The 22,236-nt window shown below is 48.1% G+C and overlaps 1 protein-coding gene across 1 annotated transcript in view; it reads left to right on the plus strand.

Moving 5' to 3' along the window:
* Window positions 1-133: 133 nt before the first annotated feature.
* The window catches only part of RIN2 (Ras and Rab interactor 2), a 105,118-nt gene continuing 83,015 nt past the window's right edge, over window positions 134-22,236 (plus strand). The window contains 1 exon segment of the mRNA XM_007454525.1: window positions 134-328. Coding sequence (XP_007454587.1) covers window positions 134-328 — 195 coding nt within the window.

A 22,236-nucleotide genomic window follows, 5' to 3' on the forward strand; every position in this document is an offset into this window, starting at 1 on the left:
GGGGCGGGCCGGGGGCGGTGCAGCGGGCAGCGAGGTGGGGCTGAGTCTAGGAACTGTGCTGTCTGTAGCAGGAAATCAGCCTGAAAGGAGATGGAAGGGCTTTGGTGGGAAATAAAATGGCACTCTGTTGTTGATGGAAAAAGATCTTGGCAGGACTGTTGTTGTGAGTGTTCTGTGGCTTAGAAAGGAATTTCCTACAGGCTGGACTAACCATTACAAATGTCTCTACCTTCAGGAGTCCCAGGCGTGCAGTAGAGCCTCGCCGCGGGAAATGTCAGCTTGGACCATGGGCGCCCGCGGTCCGGAGAAGCGAGGAAGTTTCTTTAAGGTAAAAGGAGGCCTTGATTGGTGTTGCTAACGGGAATCTCACTCCCTGTGCTGGCTGCATGGAGAGCTGCAGGGCTGCAGAGAACGGTGGGGGAAGCCTGCTCTCTGAGCCGTCTCTGGCTGGGGGACCCTGCCTGAGCCCAGCTGTGAGCTATTCCCAGATTTTACAGGAGGTCGGGGCTTTTGTGAGTCAGTGTGCTTCCAGACAGGCCCAGGACCCAGGCATGGGGAGATGCCACCTGAGTGAGACAGTTGAGGCATCCTTCCTTTGTCAACTGCCAACCTGGTCCTTTTTCATCTGGACAGTTTTTGATGGAAGCTGGACTTGGCATTCTAGTGATTCGGTTGTAGGCTCCTGTGCTTTTACACTTGGCTTGATTCTGTGAATCACTTAAGTGCTCATTAAAAAAAGAGAGCTACACACAGATTCCTGGGCCTTACCCTAAACTGACTGAATGTTTTTGCTGGTGTATTTTATCAACACCCCAGAGGCCTGAGAGACCCAAGGCAACCTGATTAAAACTGGACCACTTTTCTCCATGCCTTTTGATGTCAATGGGAGACCTTGCTAGCTTAATGAGATGAGCTGCTCAATGGGTATTTTATATACTCTGTGTGTGTGTGTGTGTGTGTATGTGTGTGTGTGTGTGTGTGTGTGTGTGTGTGTGTTGTGTGTGTGTGTTAAATTAAGACCTGACAATCGTTTCTAATGTACACTTGGGAATTGATTTTCTTCTTATGGTGTTTGCTTTGCATCCTCTCACTCACCCTCAAAATAATGCAAACTCATTGTGGAAAATACAGAATCATGTAAAAGAGGAGGGAAGTGGAGGTGAAATGTGCATTTGAAATCTGTCATAGGCTAGTCAAAGCATTTATATGCTTCCTGTTTCCAAGAGGCCAAACCTGATTTATTCTGTCAGTTGTGGGCTCAAAAAAATCCATCAGAAGAGCCTGTTGGTAAAGCAAAGCCAAGTTCATTCAAGCAACTGCTGTCAAGGGGGGCATCACCAGGGCACAGGCCTATTGGTGTCTAAGGCCAGGAGGCATCTTTATAGGGTTTAGAGGTCCAGGCCCAAACCCTTTAAGCTGTGCTTCTCAAGGCAGAGAATCGACTGGGTTTCAGCAAAGTTTGTGACGTAATATAGTTCAGGATGGGTGGGATACAGCAGGACGAGGGCCTTAAAGGGAATCTTGGTGAGTAAACCATTGATCAGCAAGCTGTTTTCCCAGGTGAGCAAACTGTGCCAGGACAGATTGTTTCATAGGAATTTCCTGCCGTGAACAGCAGAGTTATTTATTGGTTTACAATAACTTCCTGGAAGAAATACTTAAGTTGTGTTGACACAGATGGTCTCCATTCTCAGTCCTAAGAGTTAAGCTTTGTGGACGCAGCCATCTTAGTTCGCAGCCTGTTTACTTGATTTGAATCAAACCTGTGTAAAATCCACCACTGGAGGCACAAGAGGGGCCCCTCAAGCCTCCCGTGGACCAGGCTCCTGACTCCTCTTTGGTTCCTGGATTCTGTCTTACGCTGAGATATTCATTTCATCCTGGTGGACAGGGTGGACCCAAACCCCCCTTCTCCCGAGGCACTGCCTACATCAGCCTAAATATTGGATCGTCCGTAATCACCACCTTATGCTCAGGAAGTGCAGTGGGGCTGAATCTCACCTAGTAGTTAGATTTTAAAGTCCCAGCAAAAGGAGAAAATGGAATAGAGTCCAAATTGCCTTTGAAAATTCCTGAGGAATTTGTTGGACCCAAGGCTACCTACTGTTAGGTCTGATGTAGCCAGTTTTTCCTGCAGTCCTGGGAAAAATCTTTTTTTTTCCTTCAGTTGAATAACAGGTAAAGTAGTTAACTTGTATTTCTGGGCCACGTCCTATGAAAGAATCCATCAGACAAGAGGTGAGAGGCTGCCTGAACCCACTGAGGGCAAGTCTGCTTCTCTCCTGAGTCAAATACCCTTGAGGAAAATGTGTGAAAGTGGCTGGAACTATATAACTTGGTGTTGTCTTTTTTTTTTTTTCTGCAGAGCTTAAATTGTCTCGTTTATTCATTAGATGGTCCAAGTGGTTGATATAGTTACCTTATACTTCTTTCTCTCTTGTTCTTTATAGACATTGTTACTCTTTACTATGGCTATTTCGTAATTGGTTATTATGGAATAATAATATCATTCATTATTATAATATTAGATAAACAATATTGTTAGTTATTATTAATTATTCCACAATTTAGGCATGCAGTTATCCATAAGGATGAAGCCAACTGCCCCTTGGACATTTAATACTGACTCCTTGGAGGTTCGTTGTAAAAATGGTTGCCAGGGTAGCACTCAGGGTTGCCAGGGTAGCCCTCGGCTGCTGAGATGGGCTGTCCCTACGCACAGCCCTGGACCCACTGGCTCTTCGTTTACTCGTCATGCTTTTTTTTGACTCACATTGATTGAGCACCTGTGATCAGCCAGGCTCTGTCCTAGGCACCAGGGAGAGAAAAGCCAGAAGCCATCGCACTTCATGGGGCTTTCAGTCTGGTACCAAAGAAGGATATTGATCAAATATAATATTAAACCCGTAATAACGAATTATAAGAGAAAACAATGCTTCGTGAAAGAAGTAAAAGGGACTCTGAGGACAGGTGACCTGAGTGGGGCCCCAGCACAGTCTTTCCTAGGAAGTGGCCTCTGCTGTAGAGCCGGGGTTGAATCTAGGGACTCAGCGAACCTCTTGTGTCCCTGCAGGGCTGCCCTCCACACACACCAGCGATGCCCTACATCCAGGTAGGACCAGTTCATAAGGTGTGGGAATTCGTGGTTACATTCTTGGCTCACAGCTGAATTCCACATGTTCATTATCCCTTTCTTGGTTATTAGGGCTCACGTGATTTTGTGCAAAGCGTGGGTCATTGAAAGACAATCAGCAGACCTCTTTTGCAGCGTCATCTTCCCCTATCCAGTGTGTGCTTTTAAGCCAGAGTTGCTAACCACGAGCAGCGAGCCTTGATTTGTGGTTTCGCATCTGTCCTGGCTCCTGGAAATGACCCAGATGAGTTGTAGGACGCAAGGGTCCTGGGTAAGGTGGATGGTCTGAGCATTCTGGTGTAATTGACAAAGCCCCGGGGTTATGGTGCTCGTGGAGTCTCTTCCTGGAAGCCTGGCCACAGAAATCCTGTGCCGGACAAACACATGGTCCACAGCCCTTCCCAGCATCATTGCTAATGTTCCTCAACCACCCGTGAGAAAAGTATCTTCCTGCCCTGCAAGGTCTCTGTGAAAACATGTGGGGGCAGACAGGTGATGCCCTAGACAAGGCAGCAAAGTTATCTGCACCTAATCATAGACGTGGACACGGAGAGCTGTCAGATTGCAAGGCTGTGTTGTGTGAAAGAGACAGTAAGAAAGGCGTCATCTGGGCTGGAAGAGTTCTAGGGGGTCCTGGCTGAGGGCCGAGAAGCTCAGCATCATCTTGGAATCCTCCTTTTCCTGGACTGCCTAGCTTCCAAAGCCACCCCTCCCCAACCCCATCCAGGCGCCCAGTGCTGGCAGATCCCCCTCGAGACTTCAGCATCCACCCCTCCTTCCCTTCCCTACATCCAACTCCCTACTTAGGGTCTCGTTCTTCCCTTTGTGGGCACTGCAGATGATGCCCGGAATCCGTCTGCACCACCTCTGAATGTGGTTGGTTGGTTGTTTCTTGTCAATCATTCCATCCATCTGAGTTGCCTGCTTGCAGACCCCGGCTCTGTGCTGCACCCCGGACCAGGTCTGTACCCTTCACCTTGACATTCGAGGACTTTCAGACGGTGCTTCCACCTTCTCCCAGCTCTTTCTCCACCGGTCTTGTCCCTGTGCCCTCACGGGTCTGCCTCTGTAGCCCAAACCTGCTGTGTCCCTCCTCCTGCCCACCTTCCACCCCTCCCCATCAGGCTCCCAGCTGCCCTTCCAAGCTGGTGTCGACCCCCTTTATCCATTGACAACGGAGCTCATGTGGGCTAAGAGGGTGTCTGCCTGGTGGTAGAAATGTCACGTAGGCCTAGCCGTGGCCCCGGCGTAGTGCCAGGAAGTCATCCTCAATTCACAGCTCGAGCACTGCCATGAGGGATTCGTTCTGTCTTTCGTTGCCATGTCCGTGACCCCGAGGGGGATCCTCTTGGAGCAGAGAATGGTGCGGGAAGAGGACTGGTGTGATTGCCCCCCTGAGCAGTTCTACATACACCTATACCATTCTTTTTTAGATTCTATTCCCATATAGGTCATTACAGAGTATTGAGTAGAGTTCCCTGTGCTATACAGTAGGTTCTTATTAGTTATCTATTCTATATATAGTAGTGTGTATATGTCAATCCCAATTTCCCAATTTATCCCTTCTCCCCCCGTTTCCCTGCCGGTAAGCACAAGTTTGTTTTCTACATCTGTGACTCAACTTCTGTTTTGTAAATAGGTTTGTTTGTACCATTTCTTTAGATTCCACATATAAGCAATATCGTATGATATTTGTCTTTCTCTGTCTGACTTATTTCACTCAGTATGACAATCTCTAGGTCCATCCACCTTGATGCAAATGGCATTATTTTGTTCTTTTTTATGGCTGAGTAATATTCCATTGTATATATATATATATATATATACCACATCTTCTTTATCCGTTCCTCTGTCGATAGACATTTAGGGTGCTTCCATGTCCTGGCTATTGTAAATAGTGCTGCAATGAACATTGGGGTGCATGTGCCTTTTTGAATTATGGTTTTCTCTGGGTATATGCCCAGTAATGGGATTGCTGGGTCATACGGTAGTTCTATTTTTATTTTTTTAAGGAATCTCCATACTGTTCTCCATAGTGGCTGCACCAGTTTACATTCCCACCAATAGTGTAGGAGGGTCCCCTTTTCTCCACACCCTCTCTAGCATTTATTGTTTATAGAGTTTTTTGATGATGGCCATTCTGACCGGTGTGAGGTGATACCTCATTGTAGTTTTGATTTGCATTTCACCAATAATTAGTGATACTGAGCATCTTTTCATGTGCCTCTTGGCCATCTGTAGGTCTTCTTTGGAGAAATGTCTATTTAGATCTTCTGCCCATTTTTTGATTGGGTTGTTTGCTTTTTTGTTATAGAGCTTCATGAGATGTTTCTATATTTTGGAGATTAATCCACTGTTGGTCGCTTCATTTGCAAATATTTTCTCCCATTCTGTGGTTTGTCTTTTCGTTTTGTTGATGGTTTCCTTTGCTGTGCAAAAACTTTTAATTCGGTCCCATTTTATTTTTGTTTTTATTTTCATTACTCTAGGAAGTGGATCAAAAAGATCTTGCTGCGATCTATGTCAGAGAGTGTTTTGCTAATTCTTCATAATAATATTGCAAAGCATACCTGACATCAGTATTCGGTGTGTCTTTTCTTTCTTCCTAGATGCTTACACCTGGAGAGGCCTTAGAGCAGTGCTGCCCCATAGAAATACAAAGTGAACTGCAGATGTCATTTTAAATGTTCTAGTAGCCACATTTAAGAAAACAAATGAGCAAAATTGATTTTTAATAATATATCTTATTTAACTTAGTATATCTAAAATATTGTCATGTCAACATGTAATCAATATAAAAATATTAATTGGATATTTTACTTTTTTTTTTTTTTTAGTACCACGCCTTTGAAATCCAGTGTGTATTTTACACCGAGTGCATCTTGGTTCAGGCTAGCAGCATTTCAAAGGTTCCACAGCCACATGTGGCAGGTGGCTTCTGTATTGGAGAGTGAAGGCTTATGTTTTGTGGAGTCTATACCTCCTCCTTTCACAGATAGTGAAACTGAGGCCCAGGGAGGTTGAAGTGCCAGGGGCTGGTTATTAGTCCCCAGCAGGGGTGGGAATTGCACCTGGCCTGACTTTCTCATGTGGCGCCCCCATCCCATGTAGCCTTCCTGAGGGTTCCACTCTGATCGCTTCACCCTTCTCCAGAGAGATCCCCCAGGAAACTCCATCTGAAGAGGTCATGGGGACAGTAGCCTCTTTCTGGAGCATTGGTTGGCTTTTTTTTGATACACATGCATATCTTTCACCATCTGCTCCAAATGCTTCCAGGACACAGGCCGCACACCCTGCACCCCTACCCCCACCCAGGGCCTGACTTCCTAGGAATGCCCTGAACATTTTAGATAGCAATTCCTGTTCATGTTTCCAAAAACAATGCATTTCATGGTTTTAGAGGGTAGTTTCCCAGCACATTTTGGCCATCCATTTCTGATATTAAATGTTGCGTGTTAGGCCACAACACATTCTCACTTGCTTCAAGGAACTTTACCTTTTAAACATCGGGAGTGAAATAGATTCCTGCAGGTCTTCTCAACCACGTTATTTCTACAGGCTTACTTGTAACTGAGTTTTTATAATTAGGAGGTTACCAAGGAAGAAGATGTAGCTTTGAAGGTCTCTTGTTTCAATGTATGATTTTCGAAAAATTAAATCATGCAATATAAAATGAACACCTCATGCAATATAAAAGGAACATCTGTCAAAGCTTTATTCAAACCATGCTTGAATCCAGGAGGCCAGTGTAAGGCTGGTTCAAATAACACTTGGACAGATGATGTATTTGCAGTTGACTTAAGAAGTCATTCTGTAATAAGTTTAATAAGTTCAAGTCAAAACTGGTGGTAGTACTACAGGGCAATAAAACTGTGTCCTTTGGGGTAATCTTTTTTTTTCTGAACAGAAATCTCCCGGCTGACTTGTATCTTCACAGTGCCTGAGTCCTTCATTAACAGCACAGAGCAAAGTCAAACACAGGTGCACCCCTTAGATAATTAAATAATCTTTAGGTGACCTAGTTAAACAGTGCCAGAGCATGACAAGGAAAGGATGTACTCAAAGCAAAAGAGTCTTCCACCTGGAAATTTCAACATTTTCTAATAAACAACCCTTGGGTAAAAGGGGAAATACATACTAGAGTTAAAGAATTTGTATTAAAGAGATAATCAAAACACTACCTGTCATAATCAATGGCACCGATTTAAGGCAGCAATCAGAGGAAAATTCATAGCACTAAACACTTTATCAGAAAAGACATGCCCCACCCAACGTTTTGCCTTACTTCTAAGTTTTAAACAGCACTCTTAACAATTAACACTGAAATGACTTATTCCCTACTCTGCTCCTACAACCCTCTCCTTCCCTCGTCCCCAGATTTCTCCAACCAGGGATTGTGTCTTAAAAGAGTGAATTTTATCAATGAGGTTGTAGAACTGAGGGATAGCTTGTTCTAAGTTGATTGATTTAAATACCATTAGAAGGCAAACTTCCTGTTCACAGTGAATCATGGCTGTATTAACAGCATTGACTTCAGGCCTCTTTTCAATAATGTGGAGTCCTCATGTTGCTGTTTTGGCTATTGCTCTGGTACCTAAAGTCAGCTGACGGAAACCTTTTATGCGTGGCTGTCACCATCAGGATCGCCAGACTAAGGTGAAAGGATGGAGGCCCATTTCCCAGGATAATATTCTTTCAAATGTCTGTAGGTGGTAGACAGAAAACCATCTTCACAGCAAAATCTAAAGCTATATTATCTATTGCTGTGTAACTAATTGCCCCAAACCTTAGTGACTTAAAGCAACAAGCATTTACAAGAGTCTCTGCGGGTCAGAATCTGGGTGTAGTTGAACTGAGTGCCTCCAACTCAGTGTCCCTACGAGATTGCAGTCAAGTTGTGGGCCTGGCTGCAGTGGCATCAGAAGGCTTTACTGGTGGGAAACCTACTTCAAAAGTCACTCGGTGGGTCTCAGTCCCTCACCACGTGGGCCTGTCCACAGGGCTGGCCTCAGGAAGCGGTGGCTGGCTTCCTCCAGGGTGAGTGATCCAGGAGAGACCAAGAGAGATGAAAGCCACAGTCTGTTAAGAACCTAATCTTGAAGGTGATACCCCATCACTTCTGCCACATTCCATTCACTAGAAGCCAGTCAAGTCATCCATCCCTCACTTAAGGGGATGTCATTCGAGCGTGTGAATGACCATGACTTGGGGCACCGGGGGCCTTCATAGAGACCAAAGCATAGGAAAACAATTTAGTCACAAATTCAGAAACGTACAGGGCCAGACAGAATGATGGGCAGTGCGTGAGTGGGCCTGGAGTTGGCAGGTACTTTGGGTGGGGTCCCCTCCAGGAGGGGGAGGCTACTAACACAGTCCCAAGCAGATGCCCTCACAAAAGAGTGAATGTGGGTCCTCTGATTCCTCTGATATTCCAAGAGAGGCCAGAAATCCAGATTTTTAGGTAAGAGGATCCCAACTTTAAAAGTACTGGAGGATGGGACTTCCCTGGTGGTCCAATGGTTAAGACTCCGAGCTTCTACTGCAGGGGGCATGGGTTCGATCCCTGGTTGGGGAACTAAGATCCTGCATGCCACGACGTGGCAAAAAAAAAAAAAAAAGTGAGAGGGAAATTAAATTAGAAAGTATTAAAATAATAATAATAAACCTACTGGAGGATGGAAGAAAATGCATCAGAGGGCTGGCTCTGGCCTCTGGGCTCTCAGTGTGAATTCTTAATTAGTTCTCTTAAGTACCTGTGTTAGTAGGCGGGGAGGTGAGACCATCGGTGTTGTAAGCTCAGCCTCCTAACACCACCGGCCCCCCAGGAGCTCCGGGGCTGTGCAAGGGAGCCAGATGCCCAGCTTCTGTTTCTCGTGAGCGTCTCGTGCTCGGCAGTGACGGAGCCTGTGAGTGCCAGCCAAGCCCTGGGAGGCAGGCTCATCCACGGATGCGCTGAGGGAAAGCAAGGAAACGGGCAGCAATTTCCTTCAGGGCTTAAGACGGTGCCTGGGGTTGGCCCACGGTCGCCACAGTGCACAGGGACCTTAAGTTGTAGAGATTCCTCCTCCCACTTTTAGGAACAGCTTTGGCTAATGGGGTACTGAGAGCCCACTGTCCCAGGTAGAAAGGTATCAAGGGAGGAACTAATGTGGGATAGCATCTTCTCTCCCCTTTGCCTTACCTTCTAAAAAGTATAATGGCCTGTCCAAAAATACCTCTCCCACCTTCCTGTAACGCCAACTGGAGATTCCTTTGAGTCAGCATGTCCTGGCAGAGTGTCAAATGATGTCATCAGTCATTCACAACTTAGTATAAATTAGGGATTTCTGAACCACTAGCTGAGATCAGCCCAGAGACAAAATTTGAATTCACGTGCATTGAGTGGGGGATGGAAAAAGGTAAACTGGGATCTCTGAGAGAAGGACAAGACTCAGGGACCCACTGTAGGTGGGCCGAGCAGGACAGGCACCAGTCACCCAGAGTGGGGAGGGTGTCAGGAAGTAGTCAGTGAAGATACAGACAAGCACGCCTCCTGGACGGTCTCCAAACACCATTGCCCTGAACCTGGAGGCCGGGTGGTTCCAAGGTGCCCTTTATTTTTTTATTTTATTTATTTTATTTTTTTAAACCCAAGCAAAGGATCTTTTTTTTTTTTAATTTATTTATTTATTTTTGGCTGTGTTGGGTCTTCGTTTCTGTGAGAGGGCTTTCTCTAGTTGTGGCAAGCGGGGGCCATTCTTCATCGCAGTCCACGGGCCTCTCACTATCGCGGCCTCTCTTGTTGCGGAGCACAGGCTCCAGACACGCAGGCTCAGTAGTTGTGGCTCACGGGCCTAGTTGCTCCACGGCATGTGGGATCTTCCCAGACCAGGGCTCAAACCTGTGTCCCCTGCATTAGCAGGCAGATTCTCAACCGCTGCACCACCAGGGACGCCCCTAAGGTGCCCTTTATTAGGACACATCTCCCTTCACCACTCAAAGAAAACTGGTTCTCTCCTCACAACACCTCTCATACCTAAGGTGTGGGCTTTGTCCACACCAAACACTTCTCCAGCTCTCTGTGGACACCAGTGGGATGTCCTACAGTTTAATTCCATTCTAACACTACCTGGAGTCAGCACAGACCCCCAGGTTAAGGGCTCAGTCCCTCAGGACCGCCCCCCACTTCAGGTACCAATCGCAAATAGTGGGCTCCCTGGTCACCCACACTTCTGTTGGGCTTGTCCTTAAGTTCAGTACAGGCAGACCATGGAGATATTGCGGGTTTGGTTCCAGACCACCGCAATAAAGCAAATATCACAGTAAAGCAAGTCCCACCAATTTTTTGGTTTCCCAGTGCATATAAAAGTTATGTTTACACTATCCCATAGTCTATTAAGTATGCAATAGCATTATGACTAAGAAAAAAACAATGTACACGCCTTAATTTAAAAGTACTTTATTGCTAAATTTTGCTAACCATCATCTGAGCCTTCAGCGAGCTGTAATCCTTTTGCAATAGTAACATCAAAGATTGATCATAGATCACTGTAACCAATATAATAATGAGGAAAAGTTTTGAAGTGTTGCGAGAATTACCAAAATGTGACACAGAGACACGAAGTGAGCAAATGCTGTTAGAAAAGTGGCGCCCATAGCCTTGCTTGATGCAGGGTTGCCACAAACTTTCAATTTGTAAAAAAAAATGCAATATCTGGGAAGCAGAGTGAAGCAAAGTGCAATAAAATGAGGATACTTGCTACAGTAGCCGCAGAACTCAGGGAAACACCTTATTTACTGTTACCAGGGTATCATAGAGGACAGTATAAGGGATACCGATGAACAGGCAGGGCAAGATCTAGAAGCGTCCCGAGCAAAGGAGCATCTCTCCCTGTGGAGTTTGAGTGTGTTACCCTCTCAGCTTCACCGACCGGAAGCTCTCCAAACCCCTCCATTTAGAGTTGTTATGGAGGTCGTTGTGTTGGCATGTTGAGTAAATCATTGGCCGCTGGTGACTAGTTCAATCCCCAGCCCCTCTCCCTTCCTGGTGGCGGGGTGGAGGTGGGGCTGAAAGTGCCAACCCGCTAATCACGTGATTGGTTCCCCTGGCAACCAGCCCGCATCCTGAAGCCTTCTAGGGGCTTCCAGCCACCAGTCATCACTGACTTAAACTCAGGCATGATGGAAACTGGTTTGCAATGAATAACGAAAGGTGCTGCCATCACTTCTACCACTCGGGAGATTCTGAGCGTTTTAGGAGCCCAGACAAAGACCGAAAATATATATATTCCTTATGATGTCACAACAGCACAGGTAGGACAGACGTGGTCGAGAGTCTGTCTCTGCAGGGAGACAGACCTGTTCTTATCTCAGTTCCGGTACCTGCTTCCCATGTGACTTTGAGCGACTTAACTCTCTGGGCCTATTTCCTCATCTGGAAATTGAGGATAAAGCCACCTGCCTCCTTCATAAGGCTGCTGTTACACGAATTCAATGATATCACCCCTAAGCACCTGGTACACATTAGAGGTTCAGAGGTCGCAGGGCCCCCGAGCGTCAGGCTCTGCACTTGGCTGGGCTGCGTCCCACTGTGAACTTGCACTGGTTCGTTCGGGGTGTGGGTTTCTTTGCAGGGACTGGACTCTCCTTCAGACAGGTGAAGTCCAGCGGGTCTGGGGAAGGCGCTGCCCTCACATTTCCATTTGCTCAGCAGTTAAGTAAGGGTCTTCCACGGGAAGGACTTCCTTCCCCGAAATTTCATGGATGAGAATCCCTGTGGGTTCTTGTTAACATAGAAACTCCCAGGCCCGTCTCATATCCATAAATCAGAACCTCCAAGGGAGGGAACGGAAGCCTCTGGCATTAACAAGGGCCCTGGTGATTGCTGTTCTTGGAGCCACCGGAAGACACCCATTCACCAGGTAAACCTGTCAAAGTGAGATGCCCGAGTCTGTGTCTCTGCATTTGCCTGCGTTTTAGGAAGTAATTGACACGTGAAATGTGGTCCCCGGACAGACGGGCAGTGTCGGCATCACCCGGAGTTTGTTACCGAGGCAGCCTCGACTAGTGGTTCTCAAAGTGTGGTGCCAGCTCCCCGCGTCATCTTACCTGGAGATGTCTTAGAAATGCAGGTTCTTGGATTGTGGAATGTGGGAATCAGATGATGGGGTTGGGGCCCGTGGTCTGCGTTTTTTAACAGGCTCGCCAGGGGGAGTCAGGCTGGAGAATCACCGCTCTATGTCTTAGACTTGAATGACTAAACAGACTGATACAAAAAAACATAGAAATGGCTGAATTCTGGGCTTGTCTCCATGTCCCCATCTGGAAAATGCGGTGACATCACCTTCCCAGTGGAGTTGTGAGTTCAGATATGCTACTTTGATGATTGTGCCCACTCACTCTCTCCAGGCCTTAGAATAATTGCCACCGTCTGATAAGATGTTCTGGTGTTTTCTGTCATGTCCTCACCCCACGCCCATGTTTCATTCGCTCTCTCAAGAGCGGCTGCACACAGACACTGAGGCACCTGCCCCAGCCCCTGTAAACCAGAAGCCAAATCTCCCACCAGGCCTCTGACACCTGCCCACCGGTGCTCTGATATTCTCTAAGCTGAGGTTCAGAGATGTGGGCTCCTCCCTTGTCCCGGGAAGGCTTGGGGGAGGTTAATTTTTTAACTCTGTGGTTGGTCTACACGGCCGTTTGCCAAAGGAACTGAAGAACAAACAGAAGCAGCATGTCCTTTGCTGGATGCCTGGCATTTTGGCAAAAACTACCATCTTAGTGCCACTTCACATGCACAGCCCACCTTCCTCCTTATTCAACTACTTTTAAAAATTTATGTTCAGTTTCACACTCTCCCAGGCCTGTTCCAAGCACTTTCAACCCATTGAGTTATTTAATCCTCACACTATCGTTATGCCCATTTTACAGGTGGGGAAACTGAGACCGGGGGAGGTTACAAAACTTGCCCAGGGTCATACCACTTGTCAATTCTGTGGTGGTTCCCTGGTGACTATACTTCAACTTGGAAGGAATTTTGTAGAGATGGGACCTAGCACCCTCGGGGCCTTAAATTGTCGACCTTGTGCCTCGTCCAGTGCTGAAATGAGATACTCCCCCCACACCTCTTTCCAGATTGCAGCCCCTGTATTGGACGCTGGTTAACTAAGATGTGAGCCTGACTCCACTTTCCCTGCTTGTCACCCCCAGCCTGTCCTCTGCTGGCCACTCACACATATCCCTTTTGGATGACCACCTCTCAAGAGTTTCCCGCCTCAAAAAGTGGGGATTGTTCTTTCTAAAGACACCCAGGAACACAACCTGCATCAGAGTCAGGGTTTACTAGCTGCTGCAACTGCTGAGAACATACTAGAAGGACCCTCAAGCAGAGGACTGTCAGCAAGAGGGCATCCGGAGGCACATAGTATAGGATTTGGGCTAATTCTAAGGAATTAGGTTGCAGGTTGCAAATAAAAATACCGGACACCAGCTGAATTTGAATTTCAGATATAGCATAAGTACATCCTGTGCAATATTGGGGACATACTTACATTAAAAAAATTATTCACTGTTTATCTCAAATTCAGATTTAACTGGGCACCCTGTCTTTTATCTGGCAACCCTGAAGGAGGATTGGAGTGTCATCAGGAAGCGAGGGCAATCCTGTGATTGGGCAGCACAGTGAGTTTTATCCAGAGGCAGGAGGACTGGAGGGAGTCAAGGCGCCAATGCTACAGAAGCAGCCGACGCTGTGTGTCAGAAGAGGAGGCCGTTTAGTCATTTCTGTGGTTTGAGTGTCTGTGTTCTGTCTTGCTTCAGACCTGGCCCCTGGCAGCCTTGTCGAATTGGTGTGTTGACATTCTGTGTGTGTTACTTAAGTTCAGGTGGAAACAGGCCAGTTCTCGTTGAACTTCCCAGTTCGGGGCTTGTTTCAGTCTCCCGAGAAGCGGATGGCTGAAGATGCAGATCCTCCGGGTTCTGGTCCAGGACAGCCCGTCCAGTCTAGGCCTCTGGTCCTCTGGACATACTTTTGGTTGTTACAGCTTGGGTGGGTGTGCAGCTGGCGGGCTTCCTATCACACACAGGCAGCCCCCAGAACAAAAAATCATCTGACCCTAAATTTCCACTGTGCTGAAGTTGAAAACTTCTGGTCTGCAATGTCAATTAGGAAATAACCCGTTCCTGGGGTTTCTCTATCTCTGGGGCAGGTCTTCCAGAAGTAAAGAAAGCAAGGAAAGTGTGAGTGTAGTTAGCACCCACTGTCCTAAGTAGTACCACCTGGGTCTAGGTCAGCGCCTGGCCATTAATAGTAGGTGTTCAATAAATGTGCTGAATGAATGAAAAAGCGTGTAATGCATGTATGTGTGTATTACCCATATATCGTTCATTTCTTCAACCTGTATTGATTCAGCACCTATGGTGGCAGGGCCAGCCCTGGGCACTGAGTGTGCGGTGATGGGGAAGCAGATAGCGATCAGAGAAATTTGAGCTTGAAGGACAGACAGGTAGGAAGGCCTGAGGGGGGAGGGCTCGTTGAGGAGATGGTGTTTAAGCTGAACCCTGCAGGAGAGAAAGAGGCGGGGAGAAAATTATTCCCAGACAAGGGGGAAGCACACAAGCCGGGGAACAGGGCCTGACCCTCTGAAAGAAGGACAGGGTGGCCAGTGTCTGGGCGGTAGGAGACAGGGGTGGGCATGAGGTAAGGGCCCGGTGCGGGGGGAGTAGCCAGGGCCATCGTGCTGACTGGGTGAGGACCTGGGAATCATTCTTAGTGCAGTGAAACCATGAGCATTTGGGCGAGAGGGAGTGACATGACCCAACACGTGTGCAGCCCTCGGAAAGCTTGGCGACAGCACCCTGTCTTTAATCCATCAACCAAGAAAACCAGAGTGCAATTCACATCTTCCCTGGCCCCCGCCCCTCATAGGGTGCAGAGTGGGCCTTCCACCCAGCACAGCTCAGCTTGCTGGTCAACCCACCCGTGTCCCCGTGCCTGGCCGCTCCCTCCAGAAACATCCCTTCTCCCCTCTCCCAAAACGCCTCCCGAGTCTCCCCATCACCTCCGGTTCACTCTGCCTCACCCTCCACCTTCTCATCTTTATTGTGCACGTCGTCTTGGCCCGTCTGCAGCCGTGGACTTCGTGTTTTCCTTCTCTGAACCTTCTCAGAGTCGGCCCTGCAAACGCTGGACCAGAGCCAGCTGCCACTTGAAGGCAAGGCGTTTAGGAATGTTGTGAGGTCTCGGTGTGTATTTGTTGCTCAGGCCCGCCCCAGAGTTTTTGAAATAACTTCTCTACCTGAAATATGCGGAGTAGACTGGAGGGCAGACACCCAGGCAACCGGATAGTCACTTAGGGCAGAGTCAGCAAACTGCCACCCTCAGGCCAGACCCGGCCAGCACCTGTCTTCATGGTGGGGACACAGACACACCTGGTCATTGAGGTGCTGTGCATGGCTGCTTCCATCCCACGGTGGTGGAACCAAGTTGCTCCAGAGACCATACGGCCTCTGGAGCTTAATATATTGACCCTCTGTCCCTCTGTAGGAAGAGTTTGCTAAGCCCTGACTTGGGAGATAATTGCATTTTGCAACTGAATTCTCAAAGGCAATCTTGAGTGTGGGTAGCAGCATCTCCAGTTTACAGATGAACACATGGCAGGGCCACTAAGGGCCTGGTCTCCAAGGGCGTGGCCCATGCGCTTTCCCGAACCACATTCCCTGCCTCCTATAGATCATCAGAAGTAGCCAGAGTGAATATACCAGAGCTCTCGACCTCCAGTGCCTGCAGGGGCCACAGGCGCATAACCTAAACCAGTCGAGCCCTCCCAGGTGCAAGTTGGTAATTGAGCACTGACCTTTGGCCTCAGTATTGGCGAACAGTAGGGAGTGGTGGGGACTGAGGCAAACCGGAAGCAGATATCCCGTATAAAGAGGTCAGCATCACCACGGCCCAGAGTTTTTCAGTTTCAAGAAGCTAGAAACCTAGATTTTTATAGAAACCTCCTGATTTTTTTGTAGGAAACATCATATGTTTAAATGCTGAAACCATTTTAGTTATAAAAGACAGGACAAGCCCATGTGGGGCGAGTCAGACAAAACAGCCAAGTGTGTCCAGAGGCCTCCAAGGACCTCTGATATATGACATCCACGTTGGAGGGACTGTCAAAGCCGTCCTCGGGAAGGGCGGGTCCCTAACGAGATGCCAGGCAGCTGGGAGTTGCCCTGGGCTCTAACCAGGGGAGCTTCCATACCAGCCTTGAGTTCTGGCTTCTGGGCAAGCCTTCAGCTGGGCATGAGAGCAGCTTCAGACTCCACTTATCCGCAGAGGAAAGGAAATGCCCAGGAGCCAAAAAGGAGACAGACGCAGGAAGGCTGAGCTCGGGATGTCCTGGGGAGCCCCAGAGTCTGAGATGAAGCTGGTAAGTTCATCCTGGGGACAGCCAACAGGAGCTTCCCAGGGGTGCACACGTCAGCCTTCTCAAATGTAGCAAAGCCCAGTATTACCTTCAGTGCCTCAAAGATGTGTGCATCCTTACCTGGGAAAAGACTCATGGGAAGGTCATGGCTCTGCAGGTCTAAGAACCCTGTCTGCCAAGCCCTGTTGCTCCGTTACCACCTGCTTGATGTGGGACAAACTCTCCAAACCTCAGTTTCCTCATCTGTGAAATAGGGTTACGAAAAGCCCCAGACCTATCACACTGGGATGATGTGAGGATTAAATAAATGACATGATGGGTGGTACCCATTAAGTGGTAGCTGCCATCGGCTGAAGCTGGCTGACAAAGCATATTTTTTACCTGTCCTGTGACATGTGACGTGGATGTCCTGAGACTTACCCAGTTAGGACAGCTTCTGTCTGTCCTTCACCCGTCACATCCATAGAGCTACCACCTCAAGGCCTGACAAGACTCATCTAAGAAGCATCACGTTATGTTCTGTACATAAGAACTTCAGAAAGACTTTGGACATCAGAGAGAGGGGGAGACTAACCCACTGGTAACTAGAATCATGGTGCGGAAGGAATCGTTCATTGCGGGGCATACAAGTGAACGAGAGTTGGGGATAATTCGAGGAGCGCAAAGACATCATCATTTATAACTAAAGCTTCAAGTTCAAAAGTTCAGAGTTTTTCAGAATCAGACTGGAGTGAGAGAAATGACTGCCAGGCCAAAGAAGGTAACGCTTCATTTCCATTCGGAGAGATTCATGGTCATTTGATGAACATCTCCCATTTGAAGGAGCTGTATTTCGGGCTTGAGTGGCGGAAAAAAATCCCCACAGGGAACGCTATGCCTGCTCTCAAGTTTTTGCTAGTAATCTACTAAAGGACATAAAACACCTGTCCCCAGTGCGGCCCATTTCATAATCTCCCCCCTGAGCCCCCCTCCCTGTCTCCTTCACCCCTGCCACTCACCCTACGGTGCTTTCCTGCCCTACCCCAAGACCACACTAAATGCCTTTAGAGTTTCCCAAAGCCTGAAAAGTTCTGACCCATCACCACCATTTGTATATAATTTAAAATATTTTTTTATTTTTCCCACGTGACTCGCAAGTTAACTATATGATGAAATTAAAATGCTTCCTTCCTGGAAACCTTTGGCAGCCGAGTGCTGGGCTCAGCAGCCTCCACCCACCACTGGCTGGGGCTCTTATGGCCACAGATGTGCGGACACCTTCCCTATGCTGGTTTCCATTCATCCCCCCACCAAGTGATCATCACCCCTTTTACAGATGAGAAGACTGAGGCTCAGGGAGGTTACAGTCTCCCCCAAGGGTCCCCCAGGCGGCAGGAGCCCAAGCTGGCCTTCCAACCAGGACTGTGTGGTTCTGGGGCTCATCAGGAAGCTCGGCGGGTCTGCCTGGGGACCCCTGAATCTTGGCTCGCCAGGGGGCTAAGCAGGAGCCCCGGTGAAGGGGCTCAGCTCGGTGTGGTCAGGGTGCCCAGGGGCCGTGGCACAACCAGGCCTTGGAGCCCAGTGGCCTGTGCAGGAAGGGGTGTGTCGGCCACACTTCCTCTGACTAGGGGTCCAAGCGTACTTAGATGCAGATTTTGAGGGTGAGGAACAGAGCTGCCTGAACTTTCCAAAGCAGAGATTTCCCAGCAAGAAGAGTGCGCAAAGTGAGCTTTGGAGATGAGCTGGGAGAAATTAGGGAAGTGGTTCCTGGCAGCCTGTTTTGTTTTTTGGGTTTTTTTTTTCATCTTTATTGGCATATGATTGCTTTACAGTGTTGTGTTAGTTTCTGCTTTATAACAAAGTGAATCAGCTATACGTATACATATATCCTCATATCCCCTCCCTCTTGCGTCTCCCTCCCACCCTCCCTATCCCATCCCTCTAGGTCCTCACAAAGCACCGAGCTGATCTCCCTGTGCTATGCGGCTGCTTCCCACTAGCTATCTATTTTACATTTGGTAGTGTATATATGTCAATGCTACTCTCTCACTTCGTCCCAGCTTTCCCTTACCTCCTGTGTCCTCAAGTCCGTTCTCTACATCTGGCAGCCTGGTTTTCATTCTTAAGTACGTTGTTTTAATCCACCACCACCCTGCCCCGGGGGTAGGGGGTGAGGATTTTGAGTGATATCATTTCAAATTTACAGCAGAGTTGTGACAATGGCACAAAGGATTCTTTGTATTATATACTATCATGTATGTTATATAATATCACATATACAAGCTATACAATTACAAATTTCCATAAAAAGTTGCAAGAAGAGTTCAAGGGCCTTCCATATGCTCACAGAAGTCATCTGGCCATAGACAAGTTTCTTGTCTGAACCAAAATGTTCAGATCCAAAACCAGGCGAGGGCTTTCGGGCATTGCTTGTAGACACCAAAGGAAGGCATGTGGGGTTGGACCCAGCTCTCTAGCTCCAGCTCGACCTCAGGCCTGCAGGTCGATGCTCCTGTTGTAAGGCCAGCTCTTCCCTCCTGGAGGGTCTCAGCCCAGCCGCCTGGTTCCAGGAGGCTTGTCCAGCATTGGGAAGATTCCCAGTATCCTGGGCTGGAATGGTCACTCCTAACCATCTTGGTGTGTGAACATCAGGCTGTTCTCCATCCTGAGTGTTTGGTGTCATCAGGAGACAGAAGACGCCGAGGTGTAGGGACACATGACTGCGGGGGCTGCATTTTATCCTGGCATCAAGAGGCCCTGTGTCCGTAGGTGTGGAATCAGTGGACAGGCTCTCCAGAGGTCACACCTCTTCACATCTCGGACCCTCTGGGGCTTCGCTTCAGATGACCATTACCTTCTTAGGGGACCCCAGGTTTAGAAGCTGGAGCTGGGCTGTTGTAGCTTATTTCCTCCAAAGACAGTCCCTGTAGCATAGATCTGTAAAAAAGACAAAACAAAAAACTCTGAAACCCTGTTTTCTGACTTTTATGGATTCTGGTTTTTTACTGTGGTAAAACATACATAAAATTTACCACTTTAACCATATTTAAGTGTGCATTTCTGTTGCATTAAGTACATTCACATTATTGTGCCCCCGTCCCAACCATCCATCTTCAGAACCTTTACATCTTCCCAAACTGAAACTCCATACCCATTAAACACTCACTTCCCCTTCCTTCCTCCCCCCTAGCCCCTGGCAACCACCATTCTACTGTCTGTCTCTATGAACTTGATCATACTCTAGCAACCTCATATCCGTGGAATCGTACAGTGTTTGTCCTTTTGTGACTGGCTTATTTCACTCAGCATAATGTCCTGCAGGTTCACCCATGATGGAGCATGTATCAGAATTTCCTTCCTTTTTAAGGCAGAGCAGTATTTGATTATGTGTATAAACCGCATCTTGTGTATCCATTCATCCGTTGATGACCATGTGGGCTGCTTTCCCCTTCCCCCTATTGTGAGTAATGCCGCTATGAACGTGGGATGGATTCTGCTTCTAAAAGTTTTTTTTGTTTTTGTTTTTGTTTGTTTTTTTTTTTTTTTGGTGGTACGCGGGCCTCTCACTGTTGTGGCCTCTCCCATTGCGGAGCACAGACTCCGGACACGCAGGCTCAGCGGCCATGGCTCACGGGCCCAGCCACTCCGCGGCGTGTGGGACCCTCCCAGACCAGGGCGTGGCCTCTCCCATTGCGGAGCACAGACTCCGGACACGCAGGCTCAGCGGCCATGGCTCACGGGCCCAGCCACTCCGCGGCATGTGGGACCCTCCCAGACCGGGGCACGAATCTGCGTCCCCTGCATCGGCAGGCGGATTCTCAACCACTGCGCCACCAGGGAAGCCCCTCTAAAACTTTTTAGTTCTCTTGCCCTGAGTACGAACAATAAAATGTCTCTAATAGAGGAACATCACCCACAGGGTACATGAGCATGTGTGTTGTGGGGAGTGTGTGCTACGACTGAAGTTAAGCCTGAGTCTCTTGCAAAATGCAGCTCCTGGTGTCTGCCCGCTGGGGCAGGGGCCATGCAGTCTGCTCGGTGAGCAGAGGGGCGGCACTGTGACTTAGGGCCAATTAAAGTTGTCCAAGTCACTACCGGCTGTGGCCACTCACCAGGCATGTGTTTCCTGTTACTTTTCTCTGTCTTACCTTTCCGGTCACATTGTAAAAGTCTTTTTAGGGACAGGGACAATGTCTTTCAGTGTCCATTGAGGCCAGTTCCCCAAAGGTGGCCAATCTTCAATAAATGTGTGTTGACAGTGGCTCTCACTCCAAATCTGCTATCTCCCCGTGCTGTGCATGACATCTTTGGTGTCCAGATATGCCAAATATGTACTTTCCCACCATCAGAAGGACTTTTCAACAGCTGTTCTCTTGTTTGCAGCTGAGCAGCTGAATTAAATTAGTGAATGGAAGTCTTAAAACAATTCGAGTTGATTAACCTATATATATACATATATATTGGTTTTGTCCTCAGGGTTCTTGGACCCCTAGAACCTTGCTCCATGTCAGCCGAGGAGTTTGTTGAAATGCAAAATCTCAGGCCCTACCCCAAACCTAGGAACCAAGACCTGCGTTTTTGACAGGATCCCCAAGTGATGCATGCGTGCATCCCAGTTTGGGAAATACTAGTCTGGGGAATATTATTCTGCTAGTTTCATTCTGAATGATAAAGAGGGTTGCAACCCTCTTTACCAAACTTGTCCTGTTTGTGTAGAGAAGAGAAGAGGCCAAGCTAGTGCTGGAATGCTGTGCCCCATTCTGGTCACTTTACGTAAGCAGAGTTGCAAGAATAGTCCCGCGTATACCTGTTACCTGGGAACATTAGGGAGGGACCAAGGCACCCAGCTGCCTCAGGTGGAGGAGGTAACCTGAGAGGCCTTGCTCTGAATTTATAGCGAAAAGAACCACACTGGTTGGGGTCCCCAGAGGCAGGTTCAGAGACAGGTTATGAACAGCAGCAGTCTGTTTGGGAGGTGATCAGCAGAAGCTCAGGTCGGGGCGTAGGGAGGTGAGACAGAGAAGGGAGAACAGCCACTGGGGCTCAGTCCTGCTGGGGGCCTTGGGGAGACTGTATAGTGAGCATCAGAGCTGTCCCTCCTGGGTAAGGGGAAGCTGGGGTATCTGTACATGGAGCCCCTCCTGCTCTGACCTCATCCGCCCACAGAGCATCTGCAGCCTTGGGCAGAGGCGTCCCCGTGCTTGCAGTGGAGCCTGAGGGAGGAGTGACCCCGGGAGGTACGGGAGGGGTGCTACCTGTACCTGCTGCTTGTATCCCATCTGAAGTTCTGGGGTGCCTCGGCCGACATCTACATCAGAGCTCCAGGTCCTGATGAGGAACAAAGCCTTTGCATTTTAGTCAGTTTCAAAGCCTCAATGATTCATCCCTGCGAGTTACTTATCATCTTCACAAGACTGAAAATGACCAGACTTTACATTGTCTTACAATCCAAAGTCCCTTTTCATAATCCCTCTGCTTTCTTGCTTCCCTAAGTTAAATATATGTGCTCAGAGGATGTTGTCATACTCAGTTTACAGAAAAAACATTTCTGATGATCGATTCCAAATTTTTCATCTTCACGTTGCAAGTTGGAGATTCATGTCTCCTCTCCTGTTACTTTCCCTTTGAATCCTTACTCCATTTCTCTCTTTTTTTTTTTTTTTGCGGTAGGCGGGCTTCTCACTGTTGTGGCCTCTCCCGTTGCGGAGCACAGGTTCCGGACCCGCAGGC

The sequence above is a fragment of the Lipotes vexillifer genome, unplaced genomic scaffold, assembly GCF_000442215.2.
Source record: "Lipotes vexillifer unplaced genomic scaffold, Lipotes_vexillifer_v1.1 scaffold365, whole genome shotgun sequence".
NCBI classification, from domain to species: Eukaryota; Metazoa; Chordata; class Mammalia; order Artiodactyla; family Lipotidae; genus Lipotes; species Lipotes vexillifer.